Below are 16067 nucleotides of genomic sequence, written 5' to 3' on the forward strand. Positions count from 1 at the left end.
GCTGATAGGGTGTCGCGAGAGGGGGCGTGGCAATGCCGGCAGCCAAAGAGAAGAGGGGCGGCGGCGAAGGGGGAAGGCGCGCTCTTTGCCAGTCCTTTGCCAGGTAGGGGGCGTGGCCAGTGCCACAGGGGGCGTGGCCAATACCGGTCACCGCCCCGGGCCGGTTCGGGGGCACCGCGGGCTCCCTGTCCCCCCGGGCGCCGGCCGGCCCGTCACCGTGTGACCTACGTGCTTCCATGTCCCCTGATGTCCCTTGATGTCCCCCGTGTCTGTGTCCCCCATGTGTCTGTCACCCCCTGTATCACCCTGATGTCCCCCGTGTATCTGTGACCCCCCTGTGTCCCCCATGTTCCCAGTGTGTCTGTGTCCCCCATGTCCCTTGATGTCCCCCACTTGTCTGTGCCCCCAAGTGTCCCTGTCCGGGGTACCCGCGTCCCCATGTGGACCCCGTGGCCCCGTGGGCTGCTTTGGGGTGTCCCCGCTGTCCGGGTGGGAGTGTCGGCGTGTCCCCTCCCCAGCTGTGTCCGTGTGCCTGTCCCGGACAGTCCCTGTGTCCGCCCTGCCTGCCTGCCCGCCCGCCCCGGCCCCTCCCCGTGCCCCACGCGTGCCCCCGGCCCTGCGGGTGGGCGGTGAGTGAAGGCGGCACCTGCCCCCCGGTAAAAATAGCCCCGGGGCGGGCGGGGCCGGTGAGCTCAGCGAACGGCGGGAGCGGCCCGAGGGTACGGGGCGAGGGGAACCGCGGGGTCGGACACAGGACAGGGAATGGGGGTGCGGGAGGGGGCTTTGGGAGGCCGGGAGGGGACAAGGGGGGCGGGAGGCAGTATGGCGGGCGGCATGCGGGTGGGAGGGTCGGGAGGTGAGTGGGGGGGTCGGGGTAGGACACGTGGGGTCGGGAGGGGGGGCCGGGGTGGGACACGGGGGTTTGAGAGGCAGAATGGAGGGTGGGATGGGGTGGGGGGGGGCTGAGATTGGGCACGAGGCACCGGGGGGAGGAATGGGGGTGCAGAGATGGGACACGGGGGGTTGGGATGGGGCATGGGAGTACTGGGAATGGGGGGCAAGAGGGAAATGAGGGGACTGGTATGGGGCATGGGGGGCCAGAGGAGGTGTGGGGCGGGCAGGCTGAGGTATCGGGCTGTCGCGATGTTGCATGGGGGAGCCCGGATGGGGAAGGGGGGCTGAGCAGGGGCAACGAGGCTGCCCAGGGTAGGGGAATGGGGATACCAGTGCTGGGGGGGCATGGGGACAGAGGCGGGGTGGGGGTAGCCGGGCTAGGTGGCTATGGGGGACACAGGCGTGCAGAGGGGGCACGAGGGGGGCCCAGTGACAGCCCTGACACACTGCAGCAGTGACTGCAGCAGCATGGAGCCCCAGGGAGAGGCTGACACCCCCACCTCGGAGACCCCCATCTCGGAGACCCCCACCCCTGACACCCCCAGCTCGGAGACTCCCGACACCCCCACCCTGGACACCGCCACCTCGGAGACCCCTACCCCGGGCACCCCGACCCCCGGCACCCCCGCCTCGGACACCCCTCCTCACCCCGCCGCGGGGACGGGGGCCGGAGGGCCGGGGGGGCGCAGCCGGGAAGCGGCGGCTCCACATGGCGGGAGGGACCCCCGGGCAGCGGGGGGTGATGGGGGTGATGGGCAGGGGGCAAGGGCAGCAGGGGACACAGGAGGTGACAGTGGAGTAACAGGGGACACAAGCGGTGACACTGAGGGAGCGGGGCACGTGGAGGGTGACACTGGGGCAGCAGGGGACACAGGGAGTGACACTGAGGCAGCAGGGAACACAGAGGCTGACAATGGGACAACAGGGGACTTGAGGGGTGACAGTGGAGCAGCAGGGGACACAAGGGATGACACTGAGGGAGCGGGGGCCGTGGGGGGTGACACTGGGGCAGCAGGAGACAAAGGGGGTGACACTGGCGGAGCGGGGGAGGTGGAGGATGACACCGGCGAAGGGGCTGCGGGGAATGCCGGGCGCGATGCAGGGGCAGAAGCACCGAAGGGGGCCGGGGGTGACACCGGCGGCACAGGGGGCGCCGGACGCGGTGCCGGGGGCGATGCCGGGGGCCATGCCGGGGTAGAGGCAGCCGGGGGGCCCGGGGGGGCGGCGACGGGGGGCGCGCAGGAGGCGGCTGGGCCGGGGCCGGGGCCGGGAGCAGCGGGAACAACCCGGGGCCGGCAGGTGAGAGGGGGCACGGGGGGGACAGGGGGTCGCGGCGGTGAAAGGTGTGGTAGGGTTGGGGACAGGGGTGGCAGCGCCAGGGGCCGGGTGACAGTGCCAGGGATAGGGTGACAGTACAAGGGACAGGGGTGGCATTGCCCATGCGGGCAGTGCCAGGGAGCAGGTGACAGTGCCAGGCACAGGGGTGACATTGTCAGGGGCGGTGGCAGTACCCATGCCGGCCGTGCCACCCCGGCTGTGCCCGCAGGAGCCCGCCTGGCTGCAGGATGATGAGGAGGAGCTGTGGCCCGAGTTCCCCCCCTGCTCACCCCCCGGGGAGGTCACCAGCCCCACGCCTCGGTCCCCCACGTCCCCTGTGTCCCCCACATCCCCGGTGTTCCCCACGTCCCCCACAGGTAAGGGCTGCGCTGGGCAGGGTGGGCAAGTGGGGCCCTGGGATGGTGCCCCAGGGATGCCCCCCATTTGGGACCCCATGGGTGCCCGGAGAGAACGTGGGTGCCCCCACCCCGGGGTGCCCCTCCCACCCCACTGACCCCTCCTCTCCCTTGCAGCCGGCACCACCGAGGGCCCGGGGGGCGGCGAGAGGTGAGTGTGGGCAGGGGGGCACAGCCCCCCGGGTGTCCCACGGCAACCGGCACCGGGGCTGCCCCATAGCTCTGCCCCACTGCGGGCACTCACGGCCCCCTGCCCCAGGCTGGCACCCCCCAGCTTGTGTCCCCCCGGGGGCACCCCCGTACCCCACAGCCCCATGCCCCACGGGTGGCCACAGCACTGCCCTCACCCCTACCCACGGGGCCACCCGTGTCCCCGCAGGGGTGCACCGGCGGGGGGGCCGCGGGGCTGTGCGCCCCCCGGCACGGCGGGGCCGAGGCCGAGGCCGGAGGGGGCCGGGGGGCGGCCGCGGGTGAGCACTCGGGCACAGGGGCGCAGCGCCATCCTGGAGAAGTTCGGAGGGTGAGAGGGGCCGGGCCTGTGGGGTACGGGGCGGCAATGGGGGTATCGGGGGGTCTGAGGGGCCATGGGACAGTAGGATATCGGGGGGCAGTGGGGAGGCACTGGGGTGCTGTGGGGGACATGGGGCAGGGGGGTTTCAGAGGGACTCCGGGCAGCGGGGTCGCTGTGGGGACCCCGCGGCGGCCGCCACGGGGAAATGGGCTAACGGGAAACACCTGGGCAAGGATGAGCCCATGGGGAGGTACCTGGGGGCACAGATGGACCAATGGGGATGCTCATGGCGGAGGGACTGGCCAATGGGAGGTCGCCTTGGGGTGGGTGGGGCCGAGGGGGGGCGACGTGGCGGGTAGTGAGGGCCGGGGGTGCCCGGTGCGGGGTGCCCCACAGCGCCTGGCACCGCCTGCAGCGCAGCCACGGGCCCGGCCCCGCACCTGAAGCGGGCGGGGGGCACGGCCACGGTGAAGGCGATGCTGCTGGAGTGGTGCCGCGCCCGGACCCGCGGGTACCAGGTGAGAGCCGGGCTGGGGGCCGTGGGGCGGCTGGGGGCCGTGGGGCGGCCTGACCCTGTCCCTCGTCCCCCACGGCAGCACGTGGACGTGCAGAACTTCTCGGGGAGCTGGGGCAGCGGGCTGGCGTTCTGCGCCCTGCTGCACAGCTTCTTCCCCGACGCCTTCGAGTACGGCAGCCTGGAGCCCGGCGCCCGCCGCCACAACTTCGCGCTGGCCTTCGCCACCGCCGAGTGAGAGCGGCTCCGGCCCCGCCCCTGGCCCCGGGCGGGTGGCCCCGGGTGACAGCGCTGTCCCCACAGGGAGCGGGCGGGCTGTGCCCCGCTGCTGGAGGTGGAGGACATGGTGCGGCTCCCGGTGCCTGACGCCAAGTGCGTGTACACGTACCTGCAGGAGCTGTACCGCTGCCTGGTGGCCAAGGGGCTGGTGAAGACAAAGAAGCGCTGAGCGGGGTCCCCCATGGCCCCCACCTGTGCCACCCCCCCTTTCATCCCCCAGCGGTAAATTCTTGTGGTGCCAGGCTGTGGTGGCCATATCTGTCATGGGAGACATGTGGGCAGGGGATGTTGGCACCGAACGAGTGTTGGGGGAAGCACAAGCTGGCACTGGGGTGGGCGCAGCCCCGCTGCCACTGCAGAGGGGACAGGCAGGCAGGGCAGCTCCCCCAGGGCTGACACAGCGGGCTGCCTCTCCCCAGTGCCCCCACCATTCCAATGAGGCATCATGGTGCCAAAGCAAGAGTAGATTTATTAATTTACGTACAGAGTGGGGTGGCCCCTGTAGGTTGCCAGGACTCCTCATTGTGCCAGGCTGGGCCCCCATGCCCCAGCACCAAGGTGGGGGTGATGCCAGCGCCAGCCTGGCTGGCACAGAGAGGGAGGGTGAAGCTGGGGCGCCCCCAGGTTCGGGGGGCTCAGGGTTGTGGTCGCCGCTCAGCGTGGCGCCGGGTGTGTTCCTCTGCCCGGCGCTGGAAAACCTCGGGCCGCTCCTGGAGCTCACGGGCCAGATCCGGCCGCAGCACCCGCTGCGGGTCCGGGCTGTCCAGCAGCAGCAGCAGGTCCTGCAGTACTGCAGGCATGGGGGGGTCAGGGCGGGCAGCCCCTCCCGCCGTGCCCCTTCCCTATCCCAGAGGTGCCACCTTGGACGGCGCGGGTGGTGGGCACCCAGTGCTGGTCGGAGGTGAGGGGCTGGCAGACCTGGCCGTCGGTGCCCACGCTGGGATGGTAGATGCGGGTGCAGAGGGTGGCGTGGGGGGGAACCAGTGGGTGGTGGGGGGAGAAGGTCAGCTTGAAGCGGAAGGCGCCTGCGTTGTACGGGGGGTTGTTCTGCCATGGGAAGGGGAACATCTCAGTCCCCCCTGCTGCAGCGTCCATGGGGGGACCCTGCCCCAGCCGTGACATCCGGTGCCCCCGAGGAGACACCCCCCCGCAGCCTGAGCCTCCCAGGAGGGGAATCCCCACCCAGTGCTCCCAGCCGAGAACTCCACGTTCCCCACACAGTGTCCCCAGGGGGACCCTCCCCAATGTTGCTCTGATAGCGACACCCACTCAATGCGCCCAGGAAACCCCCCTAGTCACCCCCTGCTCCCAGGGGACGCCCTGTGCCCCAAGGGGCCCATCTCCCCTCCGGGTCCCCTGTGCCCCGTAGTGCTCCCAAGCCCCCAAAGGACGGGCCTGCCCCAGGTCCCCCGTGTTCCCCCATGGGAACCCCGCACCCCAGCCCCTCGCCCACGGGGGGAGCCCCACCCCATATCCCTAGCCCAGGGACCCCCCAGGTGCCCCGGTCCCCACGCACGGGCAGCAGGAGCCCCGTCCAGCGCAGCACGTCCCCGTCCAGCCGCCGCAGGTCGCAGGCCCCGCCCCAGCGCCGCGCCTCCTCCAGCTCCTGCAGGGGGCGCCACAGTGGGCGGAGGCACACGGGACACGCCCTCGTGGGCGGGGTTACACCCGACACACGCCCGAATGGGCGGGGCATTACCAGATACACGCCTCAGTGGGCGGGGCCATATCCAAGCCACGCCCCATCACGGAGCCATCCGCGCCGGGAAACGAAACCGGAGCGCGGCGATCGGCGGGGGCGGCGGCACCTCGCACCGGCACCCCCTGCACCGACACCTCCCGCACCCCAGCACCGGCACCCCCTGCACCGGCACACCCCGCACCCCCGCACCGGCACCCCCTGCAGCGGTACTCCCCCCACCGGTATCCCACATACGCCAGCACACCAGCACGGGCACTACCCCCACTGGCAGCCCCAGCACCCCTGCACCGGTACCCCACGCACCTTGGTACCGGCTCTCTCGCCACCCCGGTACCAACACCTCCCGCACGCCGGTACCGGGACCCCGCACCCCTCGGATACCGGTCACCCCGGTGCTGGCACCGCTCGGTGCTGACACCAGGATCCCCCGGTCCGGCCCCCCGGTGCCGATACGGGGGTACGGCCGGTGCCGGCCCCGGTAACCCCCGGTGTTCCCCGGTGCCACTGCCCACCTTGACGATCCTCGCGGCCATGGCTATCGGTGCCCGGTGCCGCTGGGCTGGACTCCTCCGCGCCACGCCCCGATGGGCGGGGCAAGATGCTGGAGCCCCGCCCTGAGCACGGGGTGGGCAGCGGGGGCGGGCGGAGCCCCCCGGCTGATTTACGGGAAGCGCTGGCAGCCGCCCGCCGCGGTCCTTAATCATTCACCAGGCAGGGCCGGGTCCCGCCAGCTCCCCTGCGCGCCCGGACACACGGGGACCGACCCGCCGGCACCCAGGTGGGCCCGGGCTGCTGCCCCGCACCCACCCCGGGGTGTCAGACCGGGGGTGCAGGGTGCCGGGAGTGGGGCGGGTGGTGGGCGCCTGTCAAGCCCTGACCCGCTAACCCACCAGGATGCCCGCCGTGACGTGCTGGCTGCCCCTGGTGTGGCTGGTGGCCACAGCCATGGCCACCGTCACCATGGTAAGTGTGTCCCAGAGACCTGGGCTCCCTGCACCCAGGTGCCCCCATGTCCGCTCTCCCCTGGGTCCCCCTCCTGGGTGCCTCTGTCCCTGCTCACCCCGGTCCCGTGCCCAGGTGCCCACTCCAGAGGCCTCTCCCTGCGAGGCGAAGCTGCTCAGTCAGCACCCGACGCTGCCGGGGCCTCCCCATCCCGCCCCAGAGCCGACAGGGGATGCCGGGGCGCCCGTCCCGCCGGTGCCCACCGCCCCTGCCCGCCCCGAGCACCTGCCTGCCTCGGATGCCCCCCTGAACACCACGGACCCCCCCGGCCCCACGGCGCCCGAGGGAGCAGCCGAGGAGCTGGGCACCAGGGCCAACGGGACCACGGCAGCACCCGCACCCCCCACCACCCAGGGCCCCCCAGGCACCAGCGCCCCGCCGTGCCCTGAGGACGAGGAGCCGGCGGAGGCCTGCGGGACGCCCACAGGGGAGCAGCGGGCGGCCGTGGCCGAGGCGCTGGGCACCTTTGCCCTCCGCTTCTACCAGCACATGGCGGAGGCTGCTCAGCCCGACACCAACCTGCTCTTCTCCCCCATCAACGTGGCCATGGGGCTCTCGCACCTGCTGCTGGGTGAGGGGCTGCCAGTGGCACCAGCACCGCCGTGGGCTCTGCCGTGGGCTCTGCCCCCACCCCCGGCCCCTCGGCCATTTCAGCCGCGGCGGCGGCTGCACCACGGCACTCCCTGAGCCCCTGTGCCCGCAGGCGCCCGTGGTGAGACCCGTGAGCGTCTGGCTGCCGTGCTGGCGTACCCGCCGGGGCTGTCCTGCGTGCACGGCGCCCTGCGGCAGCTCGCCAGCGCACCCGGCTTCTTCTCTGCCGCGCAGATCTTCCACCACCCAGGTGAGGCGGGGGCTGGGTACGGCAGGGCTGGCAGAGCCCCTGGGGCTGATGCCGGCTGTGCCACCGGGCAGAGCTGCACCTCCAGCCCCGCTTCCTCAACGCCTCCTGGCACCTGTACGGCGCCCGCCCGAGCGCCCTGAGCGGCAACGAGAGCCTGGACCTGCTGCACGTCAACGAGTGGGTGCGAGGGGCCAGCCGGGGGCTGCTGCCGGGACTCCTGCCCGCGCTGCCCCCCCAGCCCCAGCTGCTGCTGCTCAGCGCCGTTCACCTGCATGGTACAGCCCCGCTGCAGGACCTGCGCGGGACCCGCTCGGGGGACACGGATCGGGGATCTGTCCTTGGGCTTGGCCTCAGGGTCTGCCCTGGGATCCGTCACGGGGCTGAGCCCACGGCCCCTCGTCCCCCGTGTCCCCCTGTCCCCGCAGCCGGTCCGTGTCCCCGCAGCCGCCTGGCGCACGCCGCTGGAGGCCAAGCAGACGGTGCTGCTGCCCTTTCTGCGCCCCGGGCGCCCACCCCGCCTGGTGCCCACCATGACCAGCAAGAAGTACCCGGTGGGCTCCTTCACTGACCCCCGCCTGCAGGTCCAGGTACCCGCTGGGACCCACTGCTGGCGCAGGGGACAGGCTCTGACGTCACTGCAGTGGCACTGGGGGGGTTGCTGGGCTATGACGTCATCCCTCTGGCGCTGGGGGGTGTGGGGCTGTGAGGTCACTGTGGCGGCACTGGGGAGGTGTCGGGCTGTGATGTCACTCCCGTGGAACTCGGGAAGGATGCCAGGCTGTGACCTCCCTGGGGGGATCCCAGGCTGTGACGTCACTCTCCTGGCACTGGGGGGATCCCAGGCCCTGGGGTCACCGCAGTGGCACTGGGGGGCTGCCAGGCTGTGGGGTCACCGCGGTGGCACTGTGGGGATGCCAGGCTGTGGGGTCACCGCGGTGGCACTGGGGGGATGTCAGGCTGTGGGGTCACCGCGGTGGCACTGGGGGGATGTCAGGCTGTGGGGTCACCGCGGTGGCACTGGGGGGATGCCAGGCTGTGGGGTCACCGCGGTGGCACTGGGGGTCTGTCCCGCAGGTGGGTCGGCTGGAGCTGAGGGGGGGGCTGAGCCTGGTGGTGCTGGTGCCGCGGGGGCCCCTGGGGGCGCTGGGGACCCTGGAGCAGTCGCTGGACCCCCCCACCTTCCTGGGGCTGCTGCGGCGGGCGGCCCAGACCCCCGTCCAGGCCACTGCCCTGGCCCTGCCCCGCCTGCGCCTCGACCTGGCCCTGGACGTGGTGGCCCTGGTCCATGACATGGGTAAGGCCACCGACCCCCCGTGTCACTCCTTGGGCTGGGTGGGCTGGGGTGATGTCACATCCTGCACAGGTGACGTGCAGTGATGTCACTCCCTGCAGGACGTCACTGGCCCCTCCCCAGTCCCTGTGCAGGTCCCTTTCCCCAGTGGCCCCAGTGGCCCTGGTGTTTCCCAGTGCCCCCATGTTCCTGGCCTCCCCCATGTCCCCAGTGCCCCTGACATACCCCACTGCCCCCAGTGCCCATAATGTCCCCTTTGTCCCTAGTGTCTCCTAGGGTCCCCATATTACCCTGCTGTCTCTGGTGTTTCCAGTGGCCCCAATATCCCCCATCTCTCCTGTGTCCCCCAGTGCCCCCCATTGTCCACTTGCTCTTGTTGTCCCCAGTGTCCCTGGTGTGCCCCTACTGCCCCCCATGTCCCCAGTGTCCCCAAAGCCCCTCCTGCCCCTCTGCACCCATGTCCTGGTTGTCCCTGTGTCCATCCCCACGTCCCTGGTGTCCCTGTGTCCCGGGTGCCGCAGACTTCGGGCTGTTTCTGGACGCGGAGCTGTGCGGGCTGGCGCGGGGCCCGGCGGTGGTGGTGGATGCCGCGCGGCACCGCGCGGTGCTGGCGCTGGACGAGGCCGGCGTGGAGGCGGCGGGTGCCATGGCCACCTCGGTGGCCCGCACGGTGCTGCTGCTGGAGGCCCTGCGTCCCTTCCTGTTTGTCCTCTGGCACGACGCTGGTGACATCCCGCTCTTCATGGGCCGCCTGAGCGACCCTCAGCCCTGAGCCTGCACCCCAAGCCCTGCCTGCCCTCCCGCGTCCTCCCCTCTCCCTCTGTCCCTCCCGCCTTCCCTCCCTGTCTCTCCCTGCCCCGTCCCCTCTTCCCTCCCTCCCTCCCTCCCTCCCTCCTCCCATCTCTCCTGCCCTCATCCATCCCTTGTTTCCCTCCCTCCCTCCATCCCTTGTCCCCCTCCTCCCTGCCTCCCTCCCTGGCTTTCTCCTTTCCCTCCGTCCCGCTCTCCTTCTAGCCCCCAGACCCCATCCTTCCCTCTCCCCACCCTCCCTCATCCATCCTTCCCCTCTTCCTCTCCTCCCTCCCTCTTTCCTTCCCTCCTCCTTCCCCACTTTCCCCATCTCCCACCCCCCCCTTCACCACCCACCTCCGCTCCCTCCCCATCTCCCGCCCGTCACTCCCCCCACCCCACAGGTCCCCGCCTCCCCCTCCCCCCGTGCCTCAGTTTCCCTCAATAAACGCCCTGACCACTGCGCGGCTCCGGCGTGCGGGTAGGGAGGGGACAGCCCGGGTGCTGGGGACACGCTGGGGCCCGGCTGTGTGCCAGGCGCCACCCCAGGGTGCCGGCCTGAGGCGGGAGGTGACACTCAGCACCTTCCTAAAAAAAAGCCTTTATTGCCCTAGAAAACCACCGCAGCCCCCGCATGCTGGTGACGGGCACCGCAGCCCAGGGGGGCCCCGCGCAGGGGAGCGGGGGGTCCCCAAACCGGCACCCCGGGGCGGTGCTGCCGGGGGTGTCCCCGCTGTGCCCTTCAGTCCCAGCCGTTCTCCTTCACCATGTGCGACATCTCGATGATGAACTTCCCCTCCTTGTACTTCTGGCTGCTCTCGAACGCCTGTTCCTGGGGAGACGGATCAGAGCCCTCCGGGCACCATGGGCTTGGGGTGCCCGGGGGCTGCTTCACTGAGGCTTTGGGGTGCCCCAGCAAAGGGGGCGCCCAGGGCAAGGGTTTGGGGTGCCCGCGGAGTGGGCTCGGGGTGCCCTCGGCAGGGCTGGGGTGCGGGTGCCGACGCGGGGGGACTCACGTATTTCCAGCCCAGGGTGGTCTTGCAGCTCTGGCAGAAGATGTCGGACACCGAGTGCAGCCCCGTCAGCAGCAGCCGCTGCTCCGCCGGGCCGCAGCCCACGTTCACCCTGCGCCGGGAGGGGGCTGAGCCGGCACCGCACCGCCGGCACCGCACAGTCCGGCACAGCCCGGCACTGCACAGCCGGCACCGCACAGCCTGGCACAGCCGGCACGGCACAGCCCGGCACCGCACAGCCGGCACAGCCCGGCACCGCACAGCCGGCACCGCACAGCCGGCACCGCCGGCACCACACAGCCCGGCACAGCCCGCACCGCACAGCCCGGCACCGCACAGCCCGGTACAGCCCGGCACCGCACAGCCCGGTGCAGCCCGGCACCGCACAGCCCGGCACCGCACAGCCCAGTACGGCCCGGCACCGCACAGCCCAGTACAGCCCGGCACCGCACAGCCGGCACCGCACAGCCCAGCACCGCACAGCCCGGCACCGCACAGCCCGCACCGCACAGCCCGCACCGCACAGCCCGCACCGCACAGCCCGGCACCGCACAGCCCGCACCGCACAGCCGGCACCGCACAGCCCGGCACCGCACAGCCGGCACCGCACAGCCCGCACCGCACAGCCCGGCACCGCACAGCCGGCACCGCACAGCCCGGCACCGCACAGCCCGGCACAGCCCGCACCGCCGGCAGCGGCGGGACAGCAGCCAGGGGTGAGTCTCCGGTGCCCACAGCCCAGCCCACCCCGCCCGCGGCCGCCGCCCCCGGGTACTCACACCGAGTTGAACAGGTAGGCACGGCCATGGCTGCCCTGGAAGGACTGCGGGGACACGGCACGAGTCACCGGCCGGGCCCCGCGTCCCCGGGCCACCCGCGTCCCCTGGGCCACCCGCGTCCCCCTGCCCCGCTGCATCACCCCCATGGGCTGCAACACGCGAGCCCGGGGACACCGTAGGGGGGACACTCACCACCCTGGGGACACCGAGGGGAAGATGGTCACCTCCACGGGGCACCACAGGGGTCACCTGCCACCCCAGGACATCGTGGGGGGACACTCACCACCCTGGGGACGCTGTGGCAATGTCCTCACCCCGGGGACTACACGGGGGGACGCTTGCCACGCCAGAGGCACCACGGGGGGACCCCGGCTGTCCCAGCCCGCCCCCGGGCAGCTGACCCCCCGGGGACACCGCGGGCAGCCGGCTGTCGCAGCCCCACCTTGGAGATGAGCTCGTCGTGCCGGGCCAGGTGCGCCCGGCAGTGCACGCAGCTGTAGGTGCGGTGGCAGCGCGGCAGGTAACTGCGGAACGTGCGGGGGGGCAGGCGGCGGCGGGGGGGCGGCGCGGCGGGCGGCAGGGCCCCGGGGGGGCGCGGGGGCACGGGGGGCACCGCGCAGCCCCCGCAGAGCCGCTCGCAGGGGAAGCAGCGCAGCAGAGCGCCCAGCGCCGTCGTTCCTCCCGCGCGGAGGCGGGGGGGGCACGGCCGCCCCGGGCCCCCCCAGGAGAGCAGGAGGCGGAAAAGGGGGGCGGCCTGCGAGGGGGTAACGGGAGGCGGTGGGGGGGTCACTGCCTGGGCCCCCTTTCCCCTGCACCCCCATTTCTCAGCCGCGCCCCGACCCCGCTGCCAGCCGAGACCGGGCCGGCTCGTCGCAGCAGTGAGGGACGGCGCGGGAGACAGCGCCCCGTCCCTGCTGTCCCCAGGGAGACCCGGGGGGGCCTGAGAGAGGGGGGAGCGGGAGAGATCCTGCTGGAATAGTCTGGGGGTCCCGGACGGACAATGGGGGTCCTGAGGCGGGAGGATGGGGGTGCCTGAGGGGCCAGTGTTGGGGTCCCGGCGGGGACTCGGGGAGGGGAGCTGGGGGGGTTGAGGGGAGTCCCAGGGGTGACAGGATGCGGGTCCCGAGGGGGAGACGAGGGTCCCCGGGGCTGCCAGGTGCCCGGGAGCCGCTCACCGCCTGCCGCTGTCCCCGCTGCCGCCGCTGCCGCTGTCCCCGGGGCGGCCGCTGCGTGCCCGGGCTGCATCACGGCACCGTGACTCATCCCCCGCCGCCGTGACGTCACCGCCCGCACCTCCGACGTCAGCCCCGCCGCCGGGATGCGCTGCGGGCGCCGCCGGCTCCTCGGTCCCCCCGTGTCCCCCGTGTCCCCCGTGTCCCCGTGTCCCCGTGTCCCTCGAGCTCTCCCCCCGGGGAACGCGCAGATGGCCGTGGGGGCTGCGTGCACAGGGGGTGCGGATGGGCTGCCGGCGGACCGGGGGCTCAGTCTAACGAGACACGATCGCGCGGCCGGGGCGCGGCGCGCGCTGTATGCAAATAAGATGCAAATGACCCCGCGGGGTCGCGGACTCCGCTTCCGGGACGCACCGCGCGGCGCCCCCCGCGTCATTACGTCACCCGGAGGCCCCCGTGCGGCTGCCATAGCAACCCCAGCGCAGCTCCCTCCGCCCGGCCGTTCGGGCGCGCCGCTCTGACGTCACTTCCGGCGCAGCCCCGCCGTCCCGGAAGCGCGGCGGTCCCGGTGAGTAGGGGCGGCGGGGGCGCCGGCGGGCGCCGTGACCGCGGCCGCGGCCCGGGGGGCGGGGACGGGCGGGGGCAACTCCGGCGGCAGCTCCGGCGGCGGCTCCGGGCCCAGGCCCGGCCCCGCCGCCCAGCCGCCGCCCCCCGCAGGGCAGCCCGGGCCCGCCATGGCGGACGACGGCGGCGAGGAGAAGAAGCAGGTGGCCAAGTTCGAGCTGGAGCGGGAGACGGAGCTGCGCTTCGAGGTGGAGGCGTCGCAGACGGTGCAGCTGGAGCTGCTGAGCGGCATGGCCGAGGTGTTCGGCACCGAGCTCACGCGCAACAAGAAGTTCAGCTTCGACGCGGGCGCCAAGGTGGCCGTGTTCACCTGGCACGGCTGCACCGTGCAGCTCAGCGGCCGCACCGAGGTGGCCTACGTGTCCAAGGACACCCCCATGCTGCTGTACCTCAACACGCACACGGCCCTGGAGCAGATGCGGCGGCAGGCGGAGCGGGAGGACGAGCGCGGGCCCCGCGTCATGGTGGTGGGACCCACCGACGTGGGCAAGTCGACCGTGTGCCGCCTGCTGCTGAACTACGCGGTGCGGCTGGGCCGCCGGCCCACGTTCGTGGAGCTGGACGTGGGCCAGGGCTCCGTGTCCATCCCCGGCACCATGGGCGCGCTCTACATCGAGCGCCCGGCCGACGTGGAGGAGGGATTCTCGCTCCAGGCGCCGCTCGTCTACCACTTCGGCTCCACCACGCCCGGCACCAACATCAAGCTCTACAACAAGGTGGGTGTGCGGCTTGGGGGCTCTCGCCAGGGCCGGGCCGGGTTTGGAGCTGGCTCCAGAGCTCCCTGCCCAGCCGCGACTGCCCCGTTTATTTTGCCACTGTGTGGGGCTGTGGCCCCGAGCACCGTGCTCGTCTCTTGGCACTGCGGCTCCACGGGGACTTGTGGAGGGCCGGGACAGTGAGGGGGGAGGCATAATGGGGATGGTGGAGGGGCTGCAGGGACCCCAGGGGAAGGTCTTCAGCCCTGAACGGAGGAGCTGAGGGGCCACAACTGAGCCCTCGCTGGCCGGGCCCTTTGTGGGCTGCGAGTCGTGGCTGCCGCGGGGACGGAGCCAGAGCCGCGGGGACGGAGCCAGAGCCGCGGGGACGGAGCCAGAGCCGCGGGGACGGAGCCAGAGCCGCGGTCACAGCGAGCGCTCGGCCCGCGGGCTCGTCGGGTGAGAGGGGAACAGGGCGCGGGTGTGTCCGATCGCTCTCACACAGAACCGGTGTCAGTCAGAGCGCAGTGACCGTCGCCACACAGCGTCACCCCGCAGGAACCCCCCACGCCCTGTTAATGGAAACCCGGGTGGAAAGATGTCCATGAAAAACCTGAAGGTGCCCAAAAAGCTGATCCCGAGTGCTTAGGGCCCTCCTGCTGTGGCTGTTTGGTGACATAGGCCCCTGCCTGGCTGGAGGCCACAACAGCCCTTGGGACAGAACAGCGTCTCTGGCCGCAGTCTGTCACAGTTTGGAAACAGCTTCAGCCTCCTGCACGGCACGTCCCCCTTTACAGCTTGAGTGGGGAGGATCTCGCCCCGTGGCCGCCCGGGGGCTGGGCGTTGTGCTGGGGCCTCAGCGGTAAATAACCGAGTGTGTAAGGACAGCGCGGGGGTCACTGTGTCCCCAAGGGGAAGACCGGGCTGCCACCCCGGGACCGCCCGCTCCTCCCTGAGCTCCCTGCCCGGTTGCGGCCAGCGCAGTTCTGCCGTGGGGATTGAGCGCTGGGGCTTTGAAGGAGGCAGGGATGGTGCTGGAGAGAGCAGCTGCGGTTTGGGGACACGAGTGCTCCTGAAAGGTCTCTCTGTCTTGACGCCTGCACCCGGTCTCCCCGCAGATCACGTCCCGCCTGGCCGACGTCTTCAACCAGCGCTGCGAGGTGAACCGCCGCGCCTCGGTCAGCGGCTGCGTCATCAACACCTGCGGCTGGGTGAAGGGCTCGGGCTACCAGGCGCTGGTGCACGCCGCCTCCGCCTTTGAGGTGGACGTGGTGGTGGTGCTGGACCAGGAGCGGCTCTACAACGAGCTGAAGCGGGACCTGCCGCACTTCGTGCGCACCGTCCTGCTGCCCAAGTCCGGCGGCGTGGTGGAGCGCTCCAAGGACTTCCGCCGCGAGTGCCGCGACGACCGCATCCGCGAGTACTTCTACGGCTTCCGCGGCTGCTTCTACCCGCACGCCTTCGACGTCAAGTTCTCCGACGTCAAGATCTACAAGGTGGGGGCTCCCACCATCCCGGACTCCTGCCTGCCGCTGGGCATGTCGCAGGAGGACAACCAGCTGAAGCTGGTGCCGGTGACGCCGGGGCGGGACATGGTGCACCACCTGCTCAGCGTCAGCACGGCCGATGGCCCCGACGACAACATCTCGGAGACCAGCGTGGCCGGGTTCATCGTGGTGACCGGCGTGGACCCGGAGCGGCAGGTGTTCACCGTGCTGTCCCCCGCCCCGCGCCCGCTGCCCAAGAGCTTCCTGCTCATCATGGACATCCGCTTCATGGACCTCAAGTAGCGCGGGGGTTCGCTGCCGCTTCGGCAGGTGCCCGGTCCCCCGGCGCCCCCTGCTCCCCGGGGCTCCCGGCCCCCCGGCGCCCCCTGCTCCCCCGGCGCCCCCTGCTCCCCCGGCGCCCCCTGCTCCCCCGGCGCCCCCTGCTCCCCCGGCCCCCCGGCGCCCCCTGCTCCCCCGGCCCCCCAGCGCCCCCTGCTCCCCTGGGCTCCCGGCGCCCCCTGGGCTCCCGGCGCCCCCTGCTCCCGTGGGCTCCCGGACCCCCAGTGCCCCCTGCTCCCCTGGGATCCCGGCGCCCCCTGCTCCCCTGGGCTCCCGGCCCCGGCGCCCCCTGCTCCCCGGGGCTCCCGACCCCGGGGACCCCCTGCGCCTGCCCCGCGGTTTTAGATCCTTTTGTAACGTTTCTTATTAACGTTTTTTATTAAACCTCGAAACTTTTGGCCT

At 72.2% G+C, this 16067-nt stretch overlaps 4 protein-coding genes and 1 long non-coding RNA gene across 18 annotated transcripts; 3 read left to right on the forward strand and 2 right to left on the reverse strand.

Moving 5' to 3' along the window:
• Nucleotides 1–141: 141 nt before the first annotated feature.
• On the forward strand, nt 142–4175 carry SMTNL1 (smoothelin like 1). 10 transcript variants are annotated; one of them, XM_082057664.1, is made up of 8 exons: nt 142–629; nt 1347–2193; nt 2441–2588; nt 2745–2778; nt 3007–3147; nt 3554–3656; nt 3735–3886; nt 3956–4175. In XM_082057664.1, the coding sequence occupies exons 1-8, from the start codon at nt 373–375 to the stop codon at nt 4098–4100; spliced, it is 1827 nt and encodes a 608-aa protein (XP_081913790.1). In that variant the 5' UTR covers nt 142–372; the 3' UTR covers nt 4101–4175. The 10 variants fall into 10 exon arrangements, with proteins under 10 accessions (XP_081913790.1, XP_081913792.1, XP_081913793.1 ...); XM_082057666.1 differs by having other exon boundaries at nt 1350–2193; XM_082057671.1 differs by having other exon boundaries at nt 561–686.
• A 205-nt stretch (nt 4176–4380) lies between these two features.
• On the reverse strand, nt 4381–6242 carry UBE2L6 (ubiquitin conjugating enzyme E2 L6). The gene is made up of 4 exons (XM_082057675.1): nt 6146–6242; nt 5448–5537; nt 4792–4978; nt 4381–4721 (listed from the first exon to the last, which is right to left on the reverse strand). Exons 1-4 carry the CDS (start codon nt 6164–6166, stop codon nt 4567–4569), a joined length of 453 nt encoding a protein of 150 aa, XP_081913801.1. The 5' UTR covers nt 6167–6242; the 3' UTR covers nt 4381–4566.
• SERPING1 (serpin family G member 1) lies at nt 6165–10464 on the forward strand. 3 transcript variants are annotated; one of them, XM_082057662.1, is made up of 8 exons: nt 6165–6411; nt 6527–6596; nt 6711–7206; nt 7339–7476; nt 7548–7751; nt 7921–8063; nt 8551–8770; nt 10171–10464. In XM_082057662.1, the coding sequence occupies exons 1-8, from the start codon at nt 6218–6220 to the stop codon at nt 10452–10454; spliced, it is 1749 nt and encodes a 582-aa protein (XP_081913788.1). In that variant the 5' UTR covers nt 6165–6217; the 3' UTR covers nt 10455–10464. The 3 variants fall into 3 exon arrangements, with proteins under 3 accessions (XP_081913788.1, XP_081913787.1, XP_081913789.1); XM_082057661.1 differs by lacking the exon at nt 10171–10464 and adding an exon at nt 9154–10018; XM_082057663.1 differs by lacking the exon at nt 10171–10464 and adding an exon at nt 9289–10018.
• Nucleotides 10465–10542: 78 nt separating this feature from the next.
• LOC309442128 lies at nt 10543–12713 on the reverse strand. 2 transcript variants are annotated; one of them, XR_014184547.1, is made up of 3 exons: nt 12524–12713; nt 11349–11383; nt 10543–10681 (listed from the first exon to the last, which is right to left on the reverse strand). It is a non-coding gene; the product is annotated as an uncharacterized lncRNA (long non-coding RNA). The 2 variants fall into 2 exon arrangements; XR_014184548.1 differs by having other exon boundaries at nt 11349–11392.
• CLP1 (cleavage factor polyribonucleotide kinase subunit 1) lies at nt 10613–16062 on the forward strand (the record flags this gene model as incomplete). Of its 2 annotated transcripts, none has more annotated exons than XM_082057659.1 (3): nt 10613–11285; nt 13238–13860; nt 14958–16062. In XM_082057659.1, the coding sequence occupies 3 exons, from the start codon at nt 10613–10615 to the stop codon at nt 15627–15629; spliced, it is 1968 nt and encodes a 655-aa protein (XP_081913785.1). In that variant the 3' UTR covers nt 15630–16062. The 2 variants fall into 2 exon arrangements, with proteins under 2 accessions (XP_081913785.1, XP_081913786.1); XM_082057660.1 differs by lacking the exon at nt 10613–11285 and adding an exon at nt 12817–13088.
• Between the last annotated feature and the right edge of the window lie 5 nt (nt 16063–16067).

The sequence above is a fragment of the Streptopelia decaocto genome (genome assembly GCF_964273445.1).
Source record: "Streptopelia decaocto genome assembly, chromosome: 7".
In the NCBI taxonomy this organism is placed as follows: Eukaryota; Metazoa; Chordata; class Aves; order Columbiformes; family Columbidae; genus Streptopelia; species Streptopelia decaocto.

What these genes read in the sequence shown, in the direction of transcription:
- SMTNL1 (XM_082057664.1), top strand. Translation starts at nt 373, where the DNA reads ATGTCCCTTGATGTCCCCCACTTGTCTGTGCCCCCAAGTGTCCCTGTC. An exon ending in GGCCCGGGGGGCGGCGAGAG is followed by an intron (nt 2,779 to 3,006) that starts GTGAGTGTGGGC and finishes GTGTCCCCGCAG; the next exon opens with GGGTGCACCGGCGGGGGGGC. An exon ending in CTGGCCTTCGCCACCGCCGA is followed by an intron (nt 3,887 to 3,955) that starts GTGAGAGCGGCT and finishes CTGTCCCCACAG; the next exon opens with GGAGCGGGCGGGCTGTGCCC.
- UBE2L6 (XM_082057675.1), bottom strand. Translation starts at nt 6,166, where the DNA reads ATGGCCGCGAGGATCGTCAAG. An exon ending in TGGCCGCGAGGATCGTCAAG is followed by an intron (nt 5,538 to 6,145) that starts GTGGGCAGTGGC and finishes CGCCCCCTGCAG; the next exon opens with GAGCTGGAGGAGGCGCGGCG. An exon ending in CACCACCCGCGCCGTCCAAG is followed by an intron (nt 4,722 to 4,791) that starts GTGGCACCTCTG and finishes CCATGCCTGCAG; the next exon opens with TACTGCAGGACCTGCTGCTG.
- SERPING1 (XM_082057661.1), top strand. Translation starts at nt 6,218, where the DNA reads ATGGGCGGGGCAAGATGCTGGAGCCCCGCCCTGAGCACGGGGTGGGCA. An exon ending in GCTCTCGCACCTGCTGCTGG is followed by an intron (nt 7,207 to 7,338) that starts GTGAGGGGCTGC and finishes CTGTGCCCGCAG; the next exon opens with GCGCCCGTGGTGAGACCCGT. An exon ending in GGCCCTGGTCCATGACATGG is followed by an intron (nt 8,771 to 9,153) that starts GTAAGGCCACCG and finishes TGTTGTCCCCAG; the next exon opens with TGTCCCTGGTGTGCCCCTAC.